The 24,663-nt window shown below is 52.0% G+C and overlaps 2 protein-coding genes across 2 annotated transcripts in view; one reads left to right on the top strand and one right to left on the bottom strand.

The window, feature by feature from the left end:
• PLK1 (polo like kinase 1) overlaps window positions 1-9,381 on the top strand; it is a 21,069-nt gene extending 11,688 nt beyond the window's left edge. Inside the window, exons 3-10 of the mRNA XM_019807304.2 lie at window positions 295-439; window positions 1,314-1,407; window positions 2,832-3,051; window positions 6,611-6,766; window positions 7,908-7,985; window positions 8,186-8,340; window positions 8,442-8,624; window positions 8,861-9,381. Coding sequence (XP_019662863.2) covers window positions 295-439; window positions 1,314-1,407; window positions 2,832-3,051; window positions 6,611-6,766; window positions 7,908-7,985; window positions 8,186-8,340; window positions 8,442-8,624; window positions 8,861-9,067 — 1,238 coding nt within the window. The 3' untranslated portion in view covers window positions 9,068-9,381. The remainder of the gene's footprint in view (window positions 1-294; window positions 440-1,313; window positions 1,408-2,831; window positions 3,052-6,610; window positions 6,767-7,907; window positions 7,986-8,185; window positions 8,341-8,441; window positions 8,625-8,860) is intronic.
• On the bottom strand, window positions 9,193-24,663 carry ERN2 (endoplasmic reticulum to nucleus signaling 2). The gene is given in 23 exon segments (XM_011233991.3): window positions 9,193-9,201; window positions 9,500-9,721; window positions 9,807-9,874; window positions 9,958-10,081; window positions 10,655-10,782; window positions 10,873-11,020; window positions 12,180-12,382; window positions 12,506-12,605; window positions 12,688-12,877; window positions 13,024-13,108; window positions 15,184-15,349; window positions 15,615-15,770; window positions 16,626-16,747; window positions 16,859-17,006; window positions 17,094-17,172; window positions 19,136-19,400; window positions 20,263-20,364; window positions 20,615-20,722; window positions 20,864-20,936; window positions 21,899-21,971; window positions 22,203-22,236; window positions 22,584-22,689; window positions 24,343-24,663. Coding segments are annotated over 23 exon segments (2,814 nt in total). The 5' UTR covers window positions 24,448-24,663.

The following is a 24,663-nucleotide window of genomic DNA, read 5'->3' as shown; positions in this document are numbered from 1 at the left end:
ACTCACCAACTTGCCAAATAGCAGTCCTTACCCTTACTCGCTTGATCCCTGAGGGCATTTCCTTCAGTTCTCTTTTAGAAACCTGGCCCTCCTTTCTAAGGGGAGACCCCCCCGCCCCCGCAATGGGCCAACATGGTGGGAGGAATCCTGCGCAAGCCTTGCTGCCTACAAGGAGTAGGGGCCCAAGGGATCAAATGACCCTGGTTCTTGACAGTCACACCTGTACCAGCTTTCTGCATTGGCAGATGACAGAGGCTAGCAGCTGAGGACCCCCTCTTCCTCCCTCTGTCCCAGGGGATTTTGGACTGGCAACCAAAGTGGAGTATGACGGGGAACGCAAGAAGACCCTGTGCGGGACTCCTAATTACATAGCTCCTGAGGTGCTGAGCAAGAAAGGGCACAGTTTCGAGGTGGACGTGTGGTCCATTGGGTGTATCATGTAAGTTGGGAGTTGTCTTAGTACCCACCTGGCCCTTTTGGACCTAGCTGACTTTATCCTTTGGACCTTTCTGCCTATGGAGAGGCTGCTCCAGAGAACAGATTGCCCAAAAACAAAGCCTGATTTCCATATCTTTTCTTGTCACTGGTATATCTACCTGTGGGATTCCTGCAGCAGCCTGGGCTATGGGGCTGGGGAAGGGGGCTGGGGGGCCTTCACAAACCTGCTCTAGGCCCTTGCTACTCAAACTGTGGTCCACAGAGCAGCAGCATCACCCAGGAACTTGTTAGAAATGCAGAATCTCAGGACCCAGACTACAGACTGGCTCAGAATCTGGATTTTAACAAGATCCCTGGGTGATTTCCATGTACAATAAAGTCTGTATCAGGGCCTCCCGGGGTGGGTGGGTGGTGGGCAGAGGGTTGGGCCTTTTTGGGTGTTCACTTTTTATTGTTGGCCGACGTACTGGAGAGCGAGAGGTGAGTTGTAGCAGTGGCTTCCATACTTCTTTCCAGTAGAGCTTTTTCAAATGAAAACTTCATGCCTTGAGTGCAGAACTATCAAAGTGGGGCTGCCTCTGTAGGGGGAGGTAGCCCACGCACTGGGACCTGTTTTGTACTGGCCAGCAGCCTCTGGGGCCCTGGATTCCTACAGGCTCCAGCTGGAAAGTCACTACTGGCCTGAAGAGTCGTCGTGCTGACACCTGTCTTCTCCTGAGGGCTCAGCCTTACCCATGTCCTGGCTCCTGTGGACTTGAGGACTATCCTCAGGGGCCCCAAAGTCAGACTTTCCAGATGCCAGCCCTGAGATGATTCCCCTGGCAGGTAGGTTTTGGCTGGGAGTCTTGAGCCAAATCAGCCCCCTGTGCTTACAGGTATACACTGTTAGTGGGCAAACCACCTTTTGAGACCTCTTGCCTTAAAGAGACCTACCTTCGGATCAAGAAGAATGACTACAGTATTCCCAAGGTGACTAAAACACTTTTTTTTTTCTTTAAGTTTAAATTTATTTTGTTTTTTTGGGTTCCCCCCCCCCAAAAGCTGTTTACTGAGCCCAGCCATATCCTAGGGACAGAGATAGGTCAACTCTCCCCCTAGGGTATCCCCAGAGCTTTGGTGGATCTGTGTCTGAAATTACATACAGAGCTTGACGTATGTCCACAGAAGCATTTTTTCTAAGGGGAGAGAGTTTATAGATTCTCAAAGGTTAGTTAGATAACCCAAAAGATGTGTAAAGAGAAAAGAGAATAAAGAAAAAAATGGGGAGGGAGCAGGAGGCAGACACAGAAGTGCTGTTTAACCTCTGGAAGTGGTCCTTCTTGACTTAACTGGGCTCTGTCACGTAGCAGCCAGATCACAGTGAGCAAATGGCCTGAATCTTTTGAACTCTAGTTTCCCATTTATAAAAGAGAGTCATTGCCTCTGGTGCAGCTCGCAGGGCGCCTTGTATACAGTAAGCACTCATAGAATTCTGAACCACCGTGAATCCAAAGTGGTGTACATTTTCACAACCACTGGTGTCAGTGCATTGAAAGGAACAGTCTGTTTTGCAGAAGCCTGTGACAGGTGGCTGCTTTCCCGTTTGCTTCCCTTGACTCTTGTGAAGTCAAGGGTCCTGTCTCCATAAGGACAGACAGACGAAATGTGTCACAAAGGGTCATTTAACTGCCAGACAGACCCTGGAGGGTTCAGAGTGGGTGCACGAGAGCACCCTAGTATTTTGGTGTGGGTGCTGGCTTTATCACTCATTAGGTGCGTATTCTTAGGAAAGGCACTTAACCTCTCTGTGCTCCATTTCCTCCTCTGCAAAAGTGAGATGGTAATAGAGACCTCCACCCCTTAGATGTTTTTGTGAAGGGTAAGCGAGTTAATACACATGACGTGCTTGAAACACTGTGCTGGCACAAGTAAGTGCGCAGCTAATACTGGGCTGTTACTATGCATTTGATTTGTGCTGGTTATCCCCCATCGAATCCTAGTAGGACTCCAGGCTTGGTGCTATGTCCTTGCTTTCCAGATGAAGACACCAAAGTCCTGAGCAAGTCAGGTTACTTGCCACAGCTGCTCTTCGGGACAGTACTGGGACTTAACCAGGTCTTTATGACCCCACAGCCTATGTACTCAAGTGCTACCGTACCGGTGAGCAACTTAAGTTACTCGAGAACAAATTCAGGGCAAATCCAGTGAATCTTGAGTCTCAAAAGGAAGGAGAAGTGACCATTCTCATAGCATAGGTTGTCAGTTGTCAACTCAGTAAAGCCAATATGGGGAACTGGCAGATTTATGGCCACTGGGCATGGCGTTTGTGGGCCAGGGGCTACGGTGCCTTTATGGCAGCACTGCATTTGGGTCCCCCATCACATCCCGCTCACAGCCCTTCCTTTCTGCTCCAGCACATCAACCCTGTGGCCGCCTCCCTCATCCAGAAGATGCTTCAGACAGATCCTACTGCCCGCCCCACCATTCACGAGCTGCTCAATGACGAGTTCTTTACTTCCGGCTACATCCCCGCCCGACTACCCATCACCTGTCTCACCATTGCACCTCGGTTTTCCATTGCTCCCAGTAGTCTGGACCCCAGCAACCGGAAGCCTCTCACTGTCCTCAATAAAGGTAAAACAGCAGACCCCCAGAGAGAGCCTAGGCTTCAGCTGTGTGGATGGGTGGCCCCCAGAGCCCAGGCGTGCAGTAGGACCTGCCCCTGTCCTTAAATCCACAGTGCCCGCCCCACCCCAGGACAAAATGCCCTGCTTCCCCTGGGTGGGCCCTAGCTGGAAAGACAGACTTTAACGCTGGCTGGATCAGATCTGTCGTGCCCAGAAAAGGTAGAGTGGACTGAATGCCATGCCCGAAAAACCCTTAGCATTTAAAATATTCCTGACATCACACTTTGCTGGTTCATTGAAAAAAAATATGAAAAATTTCAAATATATATGTAGGGCATAATGCAGTGGACTCTCACCCCCCCACACACGTTCAACAGTCAGTCAGATTTTGTCACATTTGCTTCATCATTCCTTTTTTGTTCCTTTGAAGTATTCTTGAAGTTAATCCCAGACATTTACCTTGCTTGGGTTGTCATTATGTCCAGTTCTCTTCAAAGGCCAGAATTAGGAAGTACCTACTTTGGTGGGGGAAAAACCTTGAGTTTGTACTGCTATTTCTGAGTCACATTTTTTCATCACAATATTTCAGTATTATTTCAAACTTTATGAAAAGGTGGAAGAGTAGACAAATCTTCCTTTTTTCCACCAATTAATGTTTTTCTACACTTGCTTTATCTTTTTAAGTATACATAAAGTTGTGTGTGTGCGTGCGCGCGCATCTACTTCCCCCCACCGAACCACTTAAAAGTAAGTTGTATACGTCCTGCCCTTGATCACTTAATACTTCAGTGTATTTTTCCTGAAAACAAAGATTTTTTTCACATAACCACAGCACATGACACAGCGAGCAAGTTCAGGAAATTTAACACTGGTACAATCTTGTTTTGTCTGCTGTGGAGTTACTACTTTTTGTAATTTACGAGTGTCCAGTTCAGATACAACATTATATGATTTTGACTTCTTTGTCAGTTGAAAAGAAATACAAGAATAAAATCAATCTTATTTCCTTAACATTAATATACATAGATTTTTCAACATCTATGAACTAGCCTCTTATTTTTTTAATGGTGTTTTAGCTTATCGAAGTTCCATTTGTCCTTAGAATATTTCACTAAGGTTATATAGTATTTTTAAAAAGGTCATTTGAAATACTTTTTTTCCTCCGTGTGGATATAGCACCAATTTAATATATGAAATCATTTGTTTCTGTTGTAATCTAATACTGTTTTGGTCTGTCTTTTATTTTTGTGGGGTTTTTGTTTTTTGGGATTTTTGTTGTTTTTTGGGGGATTTATTTTTGTTTTGGCTTTTTTGCTTTTTTTTTTAAATACTGTTAAGGATTCCTTTTTTGTTTGTTTTTGCCATTTCTTTTCATTGGTAATATTAATCTTGATTAGTTGTTTGGGTGGTGTCTGATGGGTTTCTCCATTGCAAAGTTAGAATGTTTCCCTTTGTAATTAATAAAACCTTGCCGGAACTACTTTGAGACAATCCTGTTTCTCCTCAAACTCTTAAATCCTTGGTGGATCTCCATGGATCTCAGGATGGCAGTTGCTCATGTGTTATTCTAATGGAGATTCCTCTCTCTTCCCCACTCCTAAATTAATTCATTGGAATTCTTCTGTAAGGAAGAGTTGGTCCTTCTCTCTCATTATTTATTTGGTTACTTATATCAACATGTACTCATGGATTTATTCTTTGGCCTATAATGTGTAAAATAGTGCTATTTTAAAGATTATATTTCTTTTTAATTTTTTTTTTTAAAGATTTTATTTATTTATTTGACAGAGAGACAGCTAGAGAGAGAGGGAATACAAGCAGGGGGAGTGGGAGAGGAAGAAGCAGGCTCATAGCAGAGGAGCCTGATGTGGGGCTCGAACCCATAATGCCGGGATCATGCCCTGAGCCAAAGGCAGACGCTTAACCGCTGTGCCACCCAGGCGCCCCTCTTTTTTAATTTTTGAACATAAAGCTTTTTTTTTTTTTTTAATTCTTATGCTGGAAATTTTCAAATGTCTGCAAAAGTAGAGAGAACTAACTGTATGAGGAATCCCCATGTATTCATCATCCATTTTCAGTAGTTAGCAACATTTGCCTGCCTATACCTTGTTTTATCTGTTTCTACCTTCTCCCCTTTTTTGGCTAGAGTTTTTATTTTTATTTATTTATTTAATTTTTTTAGAGAGAGAAAGCACACACAGGGTTGGGAGGCGGTAGGCAGAGGGAGAGAATCCTAAGCAGGCTCCACGCCCGACGCAGAGCCTGACATGGAACTTGATCTCATGACCTGAGCCAAAATCAAGTGTCAGACATTTCACCGATTGAGCCACCTAGGTGCCCTGCTAGAATTGTTTTTTTTGGGCTTCTTGTTTTTAAGATTTACTTATTTATTTTAGAGAGAGACATCCTGGAAGTGAGGGGGGTGGCCAGAGAGAAAGAACAACCCAAGCAGATGCCCCTCAGATTCGGCAGCCCCACTTGGGGCTTGATCTCACTACCCAGCGTCCTGACCTGTGCCAAAATCAAGAGTTGGTTTCCTAACCAACTGAGCCACGCAGGTGCCCCCTTGCTAGTTTTGTTTTTTCTTTTTCTTTTTTCTTTTTTTTTTAAATAATAATATTTTTTATTTAGTTTTTTCTTTTTTTTTTTTTTAAGATTTTATATATTTTATTTATTTGAGAGAGAGAGAACAGGGGAGGGGCAGAGGGAGAGGGAGAAACAGATTCTCCGCTGAGCAGAGAGCCCAACATGGGACTCAATCCCAGAAACCTGAGATCACGACCTGAGCTGAAGACAAACACTTAACCAACTGAGCCACCCAGGCACCTTTTTTGCTAGAGTTTTTAAAGCAAGTCCCAAATATTATTTCACATTTCAGTTCTTACCACAGCATAGTTTTTTTTTTTACTTAAAAACGCTGATCTTGAAAATATTATAAGACAAATTGCATATAAGACAACTAGCACGTGTTGGTGAGGAAAGAAACTTTAGAGCATAAAGGCAATAAAAATCATCCGGGCTTTTCTCACCCAAATATAACCAATGAGAAGATCTCAAAGTGTATCTTTTCAGACTCTTTGGACATCTATATAAAACTTGGGGATGGAAAGAAAAAACCTCATGTTTTCATCAAATGCCTGCTTAATCCATTTTGTTGATCAGCTGTGTGAATTTACTGAGCCCTCCCATTTTCCTGGGTTTTAATTCTTGGCTGGGCACCTCTGGGCTGGTGGTACCTTCACACCGTCTCCCGGAGTGCCTGGTGGTGTCCTGCAGGGCCCAGCATTGGGGCAGAGGCCGGAGCGTCTGAAGCTCTTTGGTGTGTGTGGCCATGAAACCTTCCTCAAGGGCTTGGCTTGGCCCTAGAGGTATGAATACCATGCTCCTGTCACATGAGCATGGCAGCTGCTGCTCTATAACTCAGCACTGACTCAATTTACCCAAAGCAATGGCAGCTAAAATAATTTTTCTCTGGGGAGAGTACCAGCTATGGCAGAGGGTCCCATGCCCCTCCCAGCCTCCTGCCTTTGTGCTCATCTAATGACTGTGTGTCGTCTTCATCCTAGGCACAGAGAACCCCATGCCCGAGCGGCCCCGGGAAAAAGAGGAGCCAGTGGTCCGGGAGACCAGTGAGGCGGTTGACTGCCACCTGGGCGACATGCTGCAGCAGCTACACAGCGTCAATGCGTCCAAGCCCTCAGAGCGGGGGCTGGTGAGGCAAGGTGGGCACGGGAGGGGCCTGGGGATGGGGTTGCCCGCGCACCTGGGAGAGGTCCGGGAAGTCTCCGCTGCACAGTGTCTGGGGCTTGTCCAGGCCCAGGTCTCTATAATACCATTAGTTCCCAGGTTTCCAAATTAAGATTAAGATCCAAATGGGTTAGCCTGGCATTCACGGCCCCGCCTGTCTTTTTCTGATTATTCTGCCTCCACAAGTGTTCCATCTTCCAGCACCTCCATGTGCTACCTTACACATCTGCACATGCTCTTTCTGCTGTTCGGTGGATTCCTGCTTAGTCTTCAAGAGCCTCGGGGCTCTTGCTCATACTGTTCCCTTCTGGAATGTACTTCCTCCAGATACGTGCAGAGCTCATGCTCGCCTCTTTCAGATGTCTGCCCCAGTGTCCCCTCCATGAGCATTTCCCTGGCCCCCCACTCCTAGCACTTCTCATCCCCCTGTATTTAAATAAGGGATTATTGCATGCACTGAACACAACATTTTTTTTAAAGATTTTATTTGAGAGAGAGAGAGCGAGAGAGCATGAATGGGGGGAGGGGCAGAGTGAGAGGGAGAAGCAGGCTCCCCACTGAGCCCTACACTGGGCTTGATACCATGAACCTGAGATCATGACCTGAGCCGAAGTCAGACACTTAATGGACTGAGCCTCCCAGGTGCCCCTGAACGTAACATTTTGGTGTTTTTGGGATTGTGTATATTCTGACAATTTTTTAATCACTCAGAACCAAAAGATTAGATAATCCCATGGCCACTGACTCTCACCATGATAGAAGTAACATTTATTTTGTCCATATTTATGTTGATCAGCCTCTGTCCGTATAACGAGAATGTAAGTTTGTGAAGGCTGGATTTTATGCCATTGCTCACCGCACCTGTGGCAGTGCGTGGCACAGGGTGGGTCAGTGGATGGACTGAATGAATGAATGTATGGAACTGGAACTTGTCTGTCCTGCTGCTTTCCAGGGCTTGGCGGTGACACAAGCTCTGCTTGGCTCTTCGCTGGGGCCCCAGGCCTCTTGACGGAGCCTGGGTGGGGTGCCCAACAATCCTCACTGGCATGGGCCACCTGAGTGGACTGGAGGGGAAGACACTGGTGCTGACCAACTGTCTATCTGTTTCTGTCACAGAGGAGGCTGAGGATCCTGCCTGCATCCCCATCTTCTGGGTTAGCAAGTGGGTGGACTATTCGGACAAGTACGGCCTCGGTAGGTTGCTTTCAGAATGGGTGGGTGGCTCGGGTATGGCCAAGTGACTCTTTGAGCTGTTCCAGGCTCTTGCCTTTTTTGGCTCCTTGGTCCTCTGCTGTCCAGAGTCTCCTGTCTCCATCCCAGGCCTCCCACTTCCAGCTCCCAGTGCCCCTCCTGCTCCCTTCTCCCCCTTCCTGAGGTCTCCCTCCACCTCCCAGGGTACCAGCTGTGCGACAACAGCGTGGGGGTGCTCTTCAACGACTCAACACGCCTGATCCTCTACAATGACGGCGACAGCCTGCAGTACATAGAGCGCGATGGCACAGAGTCCTACCTCACTGTGAGCTCCCATCCTAACTCCCTGATGAAGAAGGTGAGCTCTGGCTGGTGGCCGCAGCCTCGTGTTGCCAGGAGGGAGGCATGTGCCAGGTATTAGGCTCTAGCTCTGGCCTCCCTCCCTCCCTTTCCAACCAGATCACCCTCCTGAAGTATTTCCGGAACTACATGAGTGAACACTTGCTGAAGGCGGGGGCCAATATCACACCTCGGGAAGGCGATGAGCTCGCCCGGCTACCCTACCTGCGCACCTGGTTTCGCACCCGCAGCGCCATCATCCTGCACCTCAGCAATGGCTGTGTACAGATCAACTTTTTCCAGGTGAACCTGGGCGGGGGGAGAGTCGGGGTGGGGTACCCACAGGTCCCCAGAGTAGGGTGGGGAGTGGGAGGCATGACACCTGTCCTTGGCATCAGGCAGCAGGAAGCACATGAGCGGGGGCAAGAACCCCCATCAGCTGGAATGTCTCTCCTCTACTCCCCGGCATGCAGTAGCAGCTGGGACCTTCAGGCCACTGGTAACTCTGTCCGTCTCTCTTTCCCCCACTTCCCTCCTAGGACCATACCAAACTCATCCTCTGCCCATTGATGGCAGCCGTGACCTATATCGATGAGAGGCGGGACTTCCGCACGTACCGCCTGAGCCTGCTGGAGGAGTACGGCTGCTCCAAGGAGCTGGCCAGCCGGCTCCGCTACGCCCGCACCATGGTGGACAAGCTGCTGAGCTCCCGCTCGGCCTCCAACCGTCTCAAGGCCTCCTCGTAGGCCTTCCTCCCCTCCGGACTGGCGCCCCTTCTCATCCTTACAGCATCTTGGCCTGCACTGGTTAGCTCCCCTTGTGCTGTTTTCTAGAATGTGCCCCCCAGCCCTGGGGGCTGGGGAGAGCTCCATCATCCTTGCTGGTGGGGGTCACCGTGTAAGTTATTTTTGTACATGTTCGGGTGTGGGTTTTACAGCCCTTCCTCTTCCCCCTCAGCCCCACCATATACATTGTACAGAATGCCGCTCTTGAATCCTGGACTGTCCTTTCCTTGCCTTTATATACATTAAACACATGTGAATCTTCTGTTTCTTCTGTAGTCCCTGAGGGTGCCTGACTTCTGGGCTCTGGGCACATCTTTGCTCCAGAAGCCCCAGGCTGCCAAGACTCTGCCAGTCTTTCCTGCCACCGAGGCTGGCCTCAGCCACAGGCCCTACCCCCTGTTGTTGGCCTCAGCTCCCGGCTGGGCATGGCTCCCTGGCCCTCAAGGCCGGTGGGTAGTAAGGCAGGAAGAGGCTCTCGGAGGCACAGCTCCTCATGGCACTGTACGTGTGCAGCAGCAGCCGTGGGAAGCGGGCTGTGAAGTACTGGATGAAGCTGTCGGGGACGTGGCCGAGTGCCTGCCGGACCTCCGTCGGGAGCTCCCTGTAGTGGTGCTTCTGGAGGGAGGTAGAGAGAGAGCCCCTGCTTAGCCGTGACCAGGCTGCCCCGTGATTCAGGCCCTGCTCAAACCCTAAAGCACACCTTGTTCCTCATAGCACGGAGCAGGTCTCGCACTGAAGTCCCCTTATACGTCCGGAACCGTCTCAGATCTGTGGGCAGGAAACTCCTTGGCAAGGCTGCCCCTGCTGGATTTCCCTCCATCTGGCAGACCCACCCCGAGGCTGGCCTATACCTGTCTGCAGCGGCACAGAGATGTGCTTCTGCCAGTCGCCCCGGACCACCGCGGAGCCCCCTGCCTCCAGCGCTGTCACCAGAGGTCCTTGCTCAGACTCCTTCTCCAGCCAGTCGCTGACATCCTAGGACCCCACAGAGCTCTTGAGCCTCATGACCAGTTTCAGAGGCCACAAGGCCCAGGAGTGCCTCTGTGGCTTGGGGGAGCAAAACGGCAAAAGCTTCTTGGTTTAAGATAAAGATTGTTGCCCCTCGAGTACAGCTTCTTGGTGCCATGTCTCCATGTTACCTGCCAGGCCTTCAACCTATGAGGTAAGTACTGTTGTCCCCATTTTACAGATGACCAAACTGAGGCTCAGAGGCACCAAGTCCCTAGCTCAAGGTGCACAAGTGGGATGGGCTTTCTGGGCGCCAGTGTAGCCTGAGTGACAACTAGGGTTGAATGGCATGGGTCGTGTGTCACACGGGGGTGAGAGGGGTAGGGATGGAGGCTGGGGCTGGAAGTCCGGTAGTGAGCAGACTGTGGAGTGCCAGCATGGCAATGTCTAGGCGTGTAGGCCCGAGATTGGTTCAGAGAAGGAGCTGGGCTTTCTGGAACAGGCAGACAGTCTCTTTCCCCAGCTATTCTAGCTTCCCCTTATCATTTAGCACCCAAACTTGGGACTTATCTGGGGCCATCCCCAAGATTTCCCTCTGACCTGGAAGAATTGGAGCTGCTTGGCTGTGCTCCAGAAGAAGGGGTGGGCTAGCACCTGGGGCGCTGAAGGGCGGGCCTGTGGCAGGGGGCTCAGCATGGCCTCCACCAGGTTCCTGGCAACCACCTTGTCTGTAGGGGCAAATGGGAGGGATAGCTTCAGGCCTGCCCAGCCCCCTGCCCTGCTTCCTCCCTTCTCTGCCAGGCCCTGTCCCCACTTACCATGGGCCTCTTCCTCCAGGTGAGTCAGGCTGGGAGTCCCTGCAAGGATGTTTGCCTGGCGATAAAGACTGTCTCCAAACGGGTGGCTGCCGCCAGAAAGCACGTAGTAGAACACACAGCCTGCAGAGAAGATGTCCACTGCGCTTGTCTGGGGGCCAGAGAGACCAGCATAAGGAGACAGTCCCTGCTTCCGGGAAGCCTGCCCAGTTCAGTTCTCCTGCGGCTGATACGGTAGCCAGGGCTTTGGTTCAGACTAGAACTCAAGGATGCTTCCTGAGAGCCATTCCCTCGACCTGAGACCCCATCCCCTCTGCACCACTGAAAGGGGCCCATGGTTTTCATCCAAAATCTTGGCCCTCCTGGGCTGGTAGTGCACGTGTGCAAGCTGCATTCCTCCAGGCCTAGCAGGTAACAAGAAAGCGAGACTAGCCAGGCGCGAGGGACTGAAGCAGGTGTGAGACCTGTATGATCTCCAGGGTATCTCCCGGGTGTCAGAGCTTTGCTTTTCCAAGAGGATCCAGAAATCAAGGTTGCTATGTGGAATTTCCCGAAAGTTAAAATATTGGCCACTAATTAAAATCTGTACAAGCTCATAATGTCAGTTCCTTTAGTCCTTGGGCCTCTGGGTGGCCACTTCCTGCTTTCTCTTGCTTTGGCTTGGTTTTGCCTAGCAACTGACCTTTCCTGTGCTCCCAATCTGTGCACATGACTTCATCTTCCACCCACACACTGACAACTGGAAAATCCATAATCTTGGGGTCTCAGACTCCAGTGTCTCTGGGGTTCAGACACCCTGGGCTTCAACTATATTCACTCCTCTGGTGCTCCCCAAACCCTCGACACCAGTGGTTCTCCCTGGCTACATATTAGAATCACCTGGGGCCCTGCTCTGGGCTAGTCTAGTCAGAATCACCAGATGTGGGGCCTGGACATCTGACTTTGTTCTTAAGTTAGCCAGGTATTCTGCAGCACAGTGCAGATTGAAAACCCTTTTCTAGCTCAGGATTTTGTAACCCTGGTACTATTGACATTTGGGGCCAGATTACTGTCACGGGGGGCTGTCCTGTGCGTTGTAGGATGTTTAGCCGCACCCCAATTCCCCTGCCAGGTGTGACAACCAAGAATGTCTCTAGACAGGGCCCAATGTCCCCTGCGCAGTGAAATAGTCTCTGGTTGAGAGCCACTGCTCTAGGTAAGAAGGGATGAACTATGCCACTTTACAGGTGAAGAAACAGGCTTGGCCACAGCAGGAGAGGCACGGGGCCAGGGAGGGAATTGTGCAGCCTGGGGCTGTGGGAAGGACTCACGGGACTGTCAGAGGGCAGGAGTTGTAGGAGCTCGGGCGCCATCCAGCCTTCCGTGCCGGGGATGCCCGAGCGGAGGCTGAAGCTGTAGCGACCAGCAGGCAGCTTCTTGCAGAGGCCGAAGTCTGAGAGCACCACCCTGCCACGGCTGTCAGGGCCGTCAGGCCCCGCGATGAGGACGTTGGCCGGCTTCAGGTCCCGGTGCACTGGGACCAGAGCAGAGCAGAGCAGAACTCAGCAGAACTCAGCGCGGAGGTGGGGAAGGCTGGGCCAGGGTGGAGGGCAGGGCGGGGGTGGCAGGCAGAGGGCGGGGCAGGGGCGGGGCCTACCTATATGTAGGGAATGCAGGTGTGCCAGGCCAGACATCAGCTGCTGCAGCACCATCGTGGGCTCCAGACCCCAGCGCTCCAGCTCTGGGTTTTCCACGTACTGAAAAGGTGGAGGACAGAGCATCACTGTGCAAGCTGGGACCCCCGCCACCACCCCACCGCCCCTCCGAGCTCTGGCTCACCTCCTGCAAGGAGGCCTGGCAGAGCTCCAGAGCAATGTAGTGGAACTGGGGCCCTCGTTCCGTACAAAAGTAGCGGAGCACATTGGGGTGTCTGTCCGACTCCTGTAGCAGCTGGACCTCCCTCCGGACCAAGCCGAAGCATTCTCGGAGCAGCCGCTTGACAGCCACTGCCCGCCCCTCCAACTGGCCCCTGGGGGGTTCAGAGAGGGAAGAAGAAAGAAGAGGCTCCCTCCTCACCCACCTTGGGGAGCCTTTGAAAGAATGGCCCCCCAAAGGACAGTAGCCCAAATGCCATGAGAGCCACATCTCCAGCCCAGCTTCTGGCTACCTACTCACCGGAAAACAAACGTCCCGCTTGCCCCACGGCCCAGCACATCCTTGGGGTTGAAGGAAATCTTGCCCACCACGGTAAGCTGCTCAGCTGAGGGGAGAGGAGGGGGCGCAGTCTCAGGGAGCCTCTGCTCAGTCTAGACCCTCCCACCGCCTCCACCTTTCTCTGGACTCCCACCCTCCATGCCCAGTCTGGGGCTGCCGCATCCTCTTTGTGTGTCTTTGGCAAGTGACTTAACCCCTTTGCCCTCGGTTTTCTCATCTATAAAGTGGGACTCATGTTGATGATCCCACACAGAGTTATATGGATTAAGTGAATGTGTGGAAGGAGAGTGGAGGTGCGGGCTTCTAGATTATCTTCCTTATCATTCTCCCTCTTCCAGCATTTTCTGCCCAGACTTCTTTCTTTACTTCCTGTGCCACTCTCCCCATCTCCACCAGTTATAATAAACCCTTTTCATTGAGGAACTGACTTCAAGTAGAAAGGTGGGCTTGGCAGCATGGTGAGGGTGAGTGCAGTCCCAGGAAAGACTGCCCCCCCCATGGGAGGGGGCAGCAATGGGCATTTGGACACAAACCTGTCCCAGAGTTAGTTCTAGGGGAGCAGGGAGCCCCCAGAATGCCTTGGTTTCCTATTAAGAAGGATGGAGTTGGGTTGGCTCAGGCAGGCAGAGGTCTGTAGACTTGGACAGTTACTGCTCTTCCCTTTAGCTTGTGAGACACCCCTCACAATGACCCAGGCATGTCTGGCCAGGCTGTGCCCTGCTCAGTTCCAAGGGACACCATTCATACAGCTAAACGTACATGGCGCCCCAAGAGTTGTGTAGTGCAGTGGCCGTGAGAACACTCTACTCAGGAAGAGGGGCCCGCTTTAGTCCCTGCAGTTAGCTCTAGGAAAAGCAAGGGAGAATCAGCATCAGGATCAGTGAGAAAAGTACGAAGCTGTCCCTCGGCATTGCTCTGGATTATTTTAGTAAAACTTTGCTCTCATCTCTCAAGATGCAGGCAATAACCTAGATTTGTATACCCTGGCCATTCAGGAGTGGCTGGGCTCAGGGCCTGTCTGGAAGCACAGGTGGGAGTGGGCCCATTTCTGGCAGCTCAGAAGGCAGGGACAGAGTTGCTGGGGTCTGACAGACTCTGGTGGTGAGGGATGAATGAAGGACAATGGCAAGAAGAACAACAGCGTCCTTTGACAAGAGCCATCCTGGGAAAAGAGGGAGTCTGGCCTATCTGGGGAAAGATCCAGCTCAAGTCTGAAGACCCAAGGAAATGAGCATTTCAGGGTGCAGTGGGTATTACATGGACCCACCCAGAGCCACTAAAGTGACAAGCACTGCAACACCTCAGGGCTGAGGCACCTTCTCAGGTGCAGTGGATACCTCTAGAAGAGCCAGTCCTCAGGAAGGGGAGCTGCTCTGTCTCAGCAGAGGCAGGGTGAACACGGGGTGAATGCCGGGAACAGCACTGAAGTGTAGGGGACAGCAGCACGAAGCAGTGCTTTGAGCAGAGGTGCCAGCACCAGCATGGGAAGGACTGAAGGCCAGTCTGGCCCAGAGCCAAAGAAGGAGGAGAAGTAGCCTGGACTGACCAATAAAAGCATGGGAAAGGCCCCCTGGGGCCTCCCACAGACACCAGGGAAGCTTGAAAGGGCTAGTTTATAGGGTCTAATTGACAAAAGAGAAATATTTAAAAATAAAAAGTACTAAAGAGAAGGAAAAAAGAACAAAATGAGACCTAGGTAATTTACTAGTACAGTTACCAAATATGATGTTAAACTAACACAAATATTAACGTCACTTAAGACTGATTTAATAATAATGACGCCAGTAACCCTTCATAATGAAGCGACACAATGAGATGGGTGTTGTTATTCCCGTTTGATAGATGAGAAAATCAAAGCTCAGAGGAGCAAAGTAACCTGTCAAAGTGAACAGCTAGTGGAGTTAGATCTATACCCACTTCTATCTGCACCCAAGAGTCCTTGAAAGTGATGATAAACAATGATGGCAGACATTTCCACCACAGGAGGTTGTAAATCCTTTCTTGCTAAGTCAGGCGTGAGCACCATGCTATAGTGACTTCTAATAACCCAGCTTTGAAGCTAAACCTGCCTCCTCTTTTCTCTGTCCCTGACTCTGCCCTTCCCTGTCCACTTAAGCTCACCTTCTGGGTCTTGGACTGGCTGGGCTTGCTCTGAGGGGCTCAGAAAGCTCTTCTGGCCCTGGAGGGTGGCCCCTGATGGCAGGGGCTGAGCTTTCTGTGAGATGTGAGGAGGATCTGCGGGTGCCAGGACGGCCTGCTGCTGCTTCTCCACTAGCTGCTGCTGTTGCTGAAATACAGGGCCAAAGAGGTCTCAGCCCTGGCCGGCTCCTGCTTCATGAGAGGCCCAGGAGTGGTGCCTGAGACAGCCTGGCACCGGACCATGAACGTACAGAACACAGTAGCAGGGGCTCAGGGAACTGCTTAGAGAGAGGCATGGGACAGAATCAGAGCTGGGTGAGGGAGAGAGCTGCTGAGTGGTCCTGAAGGGGAGGGGCAGTGTTCCCCCAAGGAAGACCCTAAGATGGACCTGAGGTCAGGGGCAATAGGCTTACCTGCCTCATTAGGAAGATAATCCACCCTCCCAGGAGCACAGCAGTGAGACTAGCTGCCAATAGGTCTTGGGGACCCAGCCCTGGATACAAGTCTGGGGCTTTGTCTTCAGGGTGCAGCTCCAGGTTCCAAGGTTTCTCACGGCTCAGGCTCAGGAGCTGAGGACAAAGGAACTTTCACTCTTAGCACGCTGTGGAACCCCTAACCCTTCTACTATGGAACCCCTAACCCTTCTCCATCACCTAGTACAGGGCTGCTGGTCTTGGCTAAAGGGGCAGTGAGTGTTTAGTCCACGTGGTGGGAAACATGGTACTCTCCTTGGTACTGAAACATCATGGTGTCCCGAGAGTGTGGTTTTCCAAACCTAGCTGAGGACAAGCATCTCTTGGGGGGGGGGGGGGGGGNGGGGGGGGGGGGGGTGCGGCTTCACTAAAAAAAATACAAATACTCTTGGGAAATCACCAAAATATTCAGCTATCCATGTCTAGTTCAGTGGGGCCTGAGTGGGCTCCCAGGTGACTCTGATGAGCAACGAGATTTGAGAATTACTGCTCCAGGTCATGACTGGGTTTTTTTGTTTCGTTTTGTTTTAAGATTTATTTATTTATTTGAGAGAAAGCAGGGTTGGCGGGGGTAGGGGGAGAGGGAGAGGGAGCAGGTCATGGCTTGAACCACTAGTGATTCTTGCCCAGCCCTCTCCCAGGAGAGCATGCTCTTATAGTTTTTCTGTTTACATTTTCTAACTTGATAAATACTTCGTAATTTTTATACTGAAGAAGAATTAAAATTGTGATCCCTATTTCACAATTTAGATAACCAATATCCTTTGACACTTCTAATATGTTTCTGGCAATAACAACATGTATGTATGTTTTTCTTCCAGGAAATTGTGTGATATCAATTGACCCACCCCCAGATGTTATTCCTAGAAGCCTGAGGGAAAGGTCTAACAGCTGCCCTCCCAACCTGCCAAGTCTCCCCTACCCCATGCCCTCTGCCCTTCTAGCACTGACCTCCAGGAAGAGGGCTGGGGCCTGTGTGTTCTCTGAGAGTCTGTTCTCAGCAGTCCCACTCCTTGAGGTGGGATGCACCCTCAGCATGGTGGTGTGCAGGACTGGGGGTGGCTCATGGTGTCCTAAGGGGCAGAACAAAAGTCAGCTGGCTGAAGGTGACCTCAGCCTGCAAGCTCAGAAGCTGGGTTCATAGGTCCTTCATCTACTCCAAATTTGAGCCAGGAGAATCTCACCAATGAGCAGCCACTGGCTAGGAAGGGCTACACTGCCTGAGGGGTATCTGACAGCAGTGCTAGGTGAGCCCTCTCGCTCTCCTGAGACTTGGAGAGTCACTTCTTCTGTGGTGGGGCCGTCCATGGGGGCCAGGGTCAGTCCACGAGGCTATGGCAAAAGATAGTCATGAGTGAGGGAGCTCCTCTCCTGCCCCATCCCCTCCCTCTTTCCAGCCCCTCAGAGACCCTTTCTCACCACTAGGGCCACCCCTGTGTGAACCAGTGCTTTAGAAACATAGAAGCCAGTTTCATCCTTCCCCACATACAGTGTCATCCTAGTGAGGGAGAAGAAAAAGGGGAGAAGGATGAGTGATGGTGGTGGGTAGTTTCAGTTACCACTGTACCTGTGTCTTTGTATTGTCCCCTCCCACATTGACTCTGGGCTTAGCCATGTGACTTGCTTTGGAGAATGAAATAATAGCAAATGGGACATAAGCAGAGGCTTGAAGTGCTCGGCTAGCCTGCTGGGGCATGAGAGACCATCTGACACCCCATAGGCCAAATAGTCCACCAAATATGATGGAGCTGAAAGAGGTCATCCTAAACTATCCAGGCTCAGCCAAGCCACCAGATTGCCGAGATCAGAAAACCACCCAGCTGACCCACAGAATCTTGAAAAATAACAAATGTTCATTGTTTTTAAGCCTTAAGTTTTGGGAGTGCTTTGTTAGGCAGCAAAAGCTAACAGATACAAACTCTAGAGTCATGATTTCTAAATCTGTATCTAGCCCAGACCTCTTTCAAGAGCTCAGTTTTCTAAATCTTAACTTGTCACTTCATTCCTTACCTCCTCCTCATCCCCTTCCACCTCTAGTGTTCCCTACCTCTGAAAATGACAGCACCCCTGTGCTTCTAGAAACCTGAGCACTTGCTCACAAACCTTCATTCCTTGCCCACAATCCCCAAACTCCCTGATCACCAAATCCTTACTGTTTCTCCCTCTTCATATCTCTGGCTTTCCGCTTATTTCCATTTCTAGCATTTCCACCCTAGTCCAAAGGGTCTTCATCTCATGAGTGGACTAATGCAGTATTCTATGTGTGGGCTTTCTTGCTATACTACTCTGATAGTATCCACACTGCAGCCAGAGTTGTCTTTCTAAATGAAAAGATGATCAAATCACTTCTTTGCTTAAAAGCCTCCAATGACTTTTCCTTAGCCTTAGGAGAAAATGTCCAAACCATTTCAATGATCCTACAAGATCCTTGCTTAGGGGCGCCTGGGTGGCACAGCGGTTAAGTGTCTGCCTTCGGCTCAGGGCGTGATCCCAGCGTTATGGGATCGAGCCCCACATCAGGCTCCTCCGCTATGAGCCTGCTTCTTCCTCTCCCACTCCCCCTGCTTGTTCCCTCTCTCACTGGCTGTCTCTATCTCTGTCAAATAAATAAATAAATAAAATCTTAAAAAAAAAAAAAAAGATCCCTGCTTAACACCCTCAGACCTTATTCCCTGCTCAGATCTATGCTCCAGCATTATTTAATTTCCATTCCCTGGCTGCCATGCTCGCTTGCTCTTTCTCTTCCTATTCATCCTGCTTCCTATTCATCCTTCAGGTTTCAATTTAGATGTCCTTTCCTCCAGGAAGCTTTCCATGACTACCTCCTGCCCCCAGTCTCAATTTAGGTACCCTTCCTATACATTCCCATGGCAAATCTGTACTTCTCTTTTATCGTTCTCTATCCTACCCTATTATAGTTGCCCTCTTACACACCTGTCTCCCCCACTAGACTCTAAGATCTCTGTAGGAACACTGGCTGTATTATTGTACTTCCAGAGCCTAATGAGTGACTGATACACAGTAAGTGCTCAGTTAATATTTGTGTAATGAATTGAATGAATGGGTAATCTCTGATTTTCCCAGTCTGTCTATTTGTCCCCTAAGATGGGGACTCTAGGGCATTCAGTAGTGTAAGGAAGGATAAGAGTTAGTCTTTAACGGTCAGTAAGGCCCAGCACCTGCCACGCAGAGCAAGCACCATCCATACACTGGAGTGGAGACCCAGAGGCCCCCTGTAGGCCATATTTTACCCTAGAGTTGCCAAATAGCAGGGCTATCTGGAAGGTCCTGGGGGCACTGCGGGGGGCGGGAGGTGCTGGGCACTGGTTATTTGCCAATAAGTTTGATAAAAAACCAGTTTGAGGTATTTTGACCCCTGGTTCAGCTGTATTGGTGTGTCATGCTTGAACGTCCCATCCACCCAGAGGGCTCCTCCCCAGTCCCCAGGGATGGGCACCTACAGAAGCTGAGTGTCCAAGGCAGAGAAGTCGGTAGCCATGTCCTGGGGGCCTGAGACAGGCAGTCGGATGTGGCCCCAGCGGAGGGCAAGGAAATGCAGGGTGTCCCGAGCCAGCGTGAGATGGGGTAGCTGGCGCAGGCTGTCCTGGTGCCAGGTGTAGATGCCCATCACCGGCATGCCCAGGTCCTGTGTCCACAGCACCGCCCCGCTTCCTGGGTCCACGGTGAGCAGCAGGCCCATCCCGCAGGATGCCAGGTGGCTCATGTCTGCCAAGAAAGACGGCCGGGGAGGTGTGGGCAAGGGGCTATGACCTGAAGCATCTCAGAGCTTCTTTGGTGGGGTGGGGGAAGCTGCTCTGAGGGTCGGCCATCAGGGAGTCAGTCAGGTGTGTGGGGGTCAGGTGAGATCCTCTGGAGGGTTAGGAGGACATGGGAAGGTCAGTCAGAGTGCACTGGATCACTTTGATCCGTCAGGGGATCAGTCAGGGTCAACCAGAGAGTGGTGTAGGATGTGGGGGTCAGTCAGGGTCATCCAAAGGTGACCTAGATGTGTGAATCAATCTGGGTCACCGAGAGAGGCCACTTAGGATGTGGGGTAGTCAGCCATGGTCTAACTGATATCACCCAGGAGAGGTTAATCAGGGTGGCCTGGAAGCATGTGGGTCACTTGGGAGTCATGTAGAGTGCGAAGGGGGTGAGTTAGGGGTCCTGGGGGTGTCAGCTGGGAAGTATCAGGGTTACTTGCATGGGCTCTCATGCACAATGATGAAGTCAGAGTGTGAGGGGTGGCTTAGGGGCCCCTGTAAGGTCACTCAGGCTGTTGGGTGGGACGGTCATAATATGAAGGGGGTGATCTGTTGGGGAGATCACTTAGGGTCATCTCTCAGGGGTCGTTCAACTTTAGGGGTCAGTTAGGACCTGTGAGGACCCATCAGAGTGTTCGAGGCTTGCCTGGGGTCACTCAGGACAAGGGGAGCCATCCAGAGTTACCTGGCTCAGCTCCTTTGGAATATGGAGGGGTGAGGCTGTTAAAGACAGCTCAGGATAAAGGAGGGTCCGGCTGGGGGTTGAGGGGGGACACTTAGTGGGGACACTCCCAAGGCTGGAGCCAGGGAAAGGCGGCACTCACATTTCCCAGGCAAGCCGTCCATGGGGGGTGCCGAGTAGCGGCGGTAGGTGGTGTTCCAACGCAGAGCCGGGGCCCTGGGGTCATGCATGGTGACCGTGTACTCTGCAAATCACCAGAAGCAGGGTTACCAGGAATGCCCGTGTGATACTCCTCCCACGTCCACCCCAGGGGTGTCATCATGCACCCATCCTGGAGGCCAGAGTCTGCGAGTGTCACAGTCTGTCTGGGTCACTGCTGTCTCCTCAGCTCCTTGCCTAGTGCTCAGGGCAATGTTTGCAGACTGACTGATTGACTGACTGGCCTGGATTCAACTTGGAAAGCAATTGCCAGGAGCCACTGGGGCCTGACTCACGCGTTCGGCCGATGTAGAGGCGGGGGGTAGAGGGACCCTCTGTGGTCAGTGTCATCTGCCTCTTTCCTGACTCAGGGTCCACCACAAACCAGGCATCCTGCTTCCGGCCTGTGGAGGTGGAAAGTGGGCCAGCCCTTAAGATGGCCTGGGACAGGGTGTGCTGCCTGTTGTCCTGTGCCCAGCTGGTCCCACCATGATGAGGTCCCAGTCCCTGCTGGACCTGGACCCACAGGCCGGAGAAATGCTTACCTGTGTAGAAGACGCCATCAGAGCTGCGACACGGGGAGGCATGAACCAGCTCAGGGATGGTGAAGGGCAGCCTCTGAAAGGGAACATTTCCAGGAAGGACGAAGAGAAGAAAAACACATACAACCTGCTCAATAGGTGCAATTAGTAACGTTTTCATTTCCCAGAGAGGGTCAGTAACTTAGCTGTTGTCACACAGCAGGCTCTATGGCACAAAGTTCTAACAAACATTCCACCCCATTCCCTGTGACAAGTGTAGAGTGCTGTTCGACAGCCCCCATCAGACTGCCTCTGTGGAAGCCAAATGCCTTCTCTCCCCCGTGTGCATGCCCTTTTGCAAGGCAACCTGTCAGCAACGTCCATAACCACGTGGAATCTATTTCTCCACTGCTTTACTCTGCGCTTGGCTGCAGGACTTGCTTTGGCTGGCGAGTCATTAGCGAAGGTGATACAAGCAAAGTTGGACGAGTGTTTGCACACTGGCCTTGTCCACTTTCTGGTTCCCTTGTTGCTACCACATGGACAAGCCCCGGCTCTCCTGATGAGGATGAGGGACGCCTGGCCCGGTTGTCCCTCTCAGAAGCCCGCCAACCACCAGCCAACTTTCAGAGAGACAGCCATCCAGCAGACCAGCAGCTGACGGCAGATGCTGGAGGAAGCTCAGTCAAGACCACCCAGGTGAGTCCAGCCTAAACTGTCATCCCACAAAATGGTGAGTTAAATCAACTGCTGGTGTTTTTAAGCCATTGAGTTTTGGGGTGACTATTTGGCAAAAGCGAACTGATGTAGGTTTCCCCCTTGAAGCCCCTGGCATCCTGAAGAAGCTCCTGTGATGCCCTCAGGGGCCTGACAGTCTGCTCTGCACACGGCCCCAAACACCACCCCCCACCCCCTTTCAACAGGTGCCTCTGGACAGCCTTCCCATAATGCGCTCCGAGCCCCCTGCAGGATACGCAGATGCCGACCATGCAGCGCCCTCTGTGCTCCGGCTAACAGAAGCCCGGGCCCTGTCCACCCCAAAAGCTGTAGGAAACACACCATTAATCCCTGTTGTTTCTGGGTCCCCAAGATGTACAGGCTGCCATCAGCTGGATCTGAGAGAAAGGCTGTCCTGTGGGGCAGAGGAGAACAGGGGGAGGGTTAGGTGCATGGCCTCTGGGTTCATGAAGGCCCTGGTTCCCTCTGTATCCCCGGTTAATAGGAGCCCACCCAGAGCTCCAGAGCCAATCTCTTCCCTTCCTTCCAACACGACCCACCCCCACCCCACCCAACTCCCTCCAGACAACTGTGCCTTCCCCATCTCCCAGACGCCCCCTCCTTCAAAGACCACAGGTTCACTTACTCGGTGACATACATTGGCCCTTGGATGATGGGATCTGTGGGTACAGGGACACGGAGCGTGAGTAACCCCCTCCAGACTCCCTGCTGATAAGCACAGCTCATATTCATTGTGTGCTCACTGTGTGCAAGACACCGAGCCAAACATGCGTCATGCATGTAATTTCATCTTCCCAAGAACTCTGTGAAGTAGGGTCATCACCCTTGGCCCCATTTTACGGTTGAGGACCTGGAGGCTCAGAGAGGTGAAGTGATTTTCCCAAGGCCACACAGCTGAGACATGGTGCAGCTGCCGGCAGACACCTGCTCGTTGGATTCTAGACCCCAGGCTCTTATCTTCTGTGTCAGAGGTCCAAGGAAGGACGAGTGATCACCCCTTGCTCACCATCCTTCAGCGTCCACTTTAAGTCCCCCGTCTGCTTGCTCAGTGCATGGAGACTCCCATCCAGGGTGGACACTAGCAGGAGGCTCTCTGGCCTGAGGGTCTGGACCTGAAGTGGGAAACAAAGTCACCTCCTCTGAGGAGCCCTGGTCCATCCCTTGTCCTCACCCCATGCAGGGCTAGATGTGTCTCCCCTTCTCGCAGAAGGGGACAGAAAAAGAAAGAAGCATGATTGGGAAAGCTGCTGGCTCCCCCCGTTGATCTCCTTGACCCTAGACAGGGGTGACAGTGGGAGCTGGGGGGCTCTCTAAAAACCCTCCTCTTCCCCACCCCTCAATTCTTTCTGGTTTTCTAAGGAAGACTGAGGGCCTTCATTAGAGGACTTCACAGCCTCCCTATGAGATGGGTGCTCTTGTCCCCAGTGCTGTACAGATGAGGGAGAGAGACTTAAGGCTCACACAGGGTAGGTAATTAGCCTAAAACCACGCAGAATGGGTCCTTGAACCACCATGTCTCTGATTTCAGTGCCTGATCCCATACTCATTTGCCACGCTGTCTGCCTCTCTTGGGCTGACCCCTTCTGCCTCCCCAGACCAGACCAGCTGCTTTTGGTGCCAGGCTCCAGGGGTCCTCTGGACCAAGGCTCAGGGCGTCCAAGGGAGGGAGGGCTGGAGCTGCCCTTGCATGGGGCCCCTGCTGGGCTAACTCACTTGCTGTAGCCCCTCCTTGAGCAAACAGGGTGAGGCTGAGTGCCCAGCAGGAACCCTAACATCCGGGTGGCCTGGCCACACCCCTGCAAAAGCCACATCCTGCTCTAGGACCCTCAGGTTTGGAGCTGAGCCAATGGTTTGGGTGGCGAGTCAGAAAACTGCCTCCTAGCCCCTCTCTTCACGCAGCCTGTTTTGTGGTTTGAGAAGAATCTGCGGGCGGGTTGCCCACAGTTGAGGTGGCTTGACCATCATCGTGTCTACACATTTGTTTTTAATTAGCTACCCATTTTAAAATTGGAAATATTTCCATTTTTAATAATAAGATCTCTAATTTATCTCATTTTTGCTTTTTCTCATTTTTCTGGAAACACCTGCTCTGGCCACACTGGGCTCGCATTCCTTCTTGGCAGCCGTGGGTGGACCCAGAGCTGGCTGCGGGGCAGGGGAATGGCATGCACAGCCAACCCTCCATGATCCCATTAGCCGCTCTGGGGGCTCTAGGCTGAAGGAGTGGATTCTAGTCTGGGCACCTTTGCCTTCTCCCTGTATTTCTGTAAAACTGGACTCTTACCTGCTGGCAGGGCTGGACCGTATGCCCACACCTCCTACTTATTAATCCCAGAGGTTCTGAACCCAGGCTACAGGCGCGGGTAAGGGAGACAGGATGTGAGCCTCATGAATTTGTGAAACTGGCTGTGGGGGCACATTTCTGGACAGAGGACATTTAAGTCAATCCTATGTCCCCCTGGGGATCCCAGGACTTTTAGGAGGCCAGCCCCCTCCCAGTTCAGGCTGCTCTCTCCACCTGCACCCCCATGTTGCAGGAGGGGGCGGCTGTTAGGTGCCTTTCCACGCTGGCACATCTCTCTAGCTAGGTGTTCGTGGGGGCAGCTGGCAACCTCTCAAAGCTAGGAGGCTTTTCCCGGTCAGGGTCTGACTTGGGACCCTTCAGGATCCAGAAGATGGCAAGAGGCCCCCTGTGGCTGCGCCCCCTCCCCCCCCCCTGCCCGGGGCCCTGACCTTGGAGGTCCCACAGCCGCCCCACTTCTCACCTGTGGTCCTGGTGTAGGGAGTAGCAGTGCCGCGAGCTGGAGCAAGAGCAGGAGTCCAAGGCGGAGCGGGGGCCACAGGCCGCACCCCAAGGTTGCGCTGGCCATGGCCGGTCCCTCGGCACCTCCAGGGGACAGCAAGGCCCCCGCCTGACCCGGAGGAGACTCCGCCCCAGGCTGGGCTACTTGGGTATGCAGAGGCCAGGGAACAACCTCAGCAGGTGTCCCGCTCCTTCCCTCGACCCGCCCTTCCCATCACACCCATACCCACACCCCCCGGTCACCCTGCTGCAGGGAGCACGGGGAGATTAGCAGCCAAGGCCA

This window comes from Ailuropoda melanoleuca, chromosome 10 (genome assembly GCF_002007445.2).
Source record: "Ailuropoda melanoleuca isolate Jingjing chromosome 10, ASM200744v2, whole genome shotgun sequence".
Taxonomy (NCBI): domain Eukaryota; kingdom Metazoa; phylum Chordata; class Mammalia; order Carnivora; family Ursidae; genus Ailuropoda; species Ailuropoda melanoleuca.
Note: the sequence above shows the minus strand (reverse complement) of the source record. Positions and strands in the feature narration are given on the sequence as shown.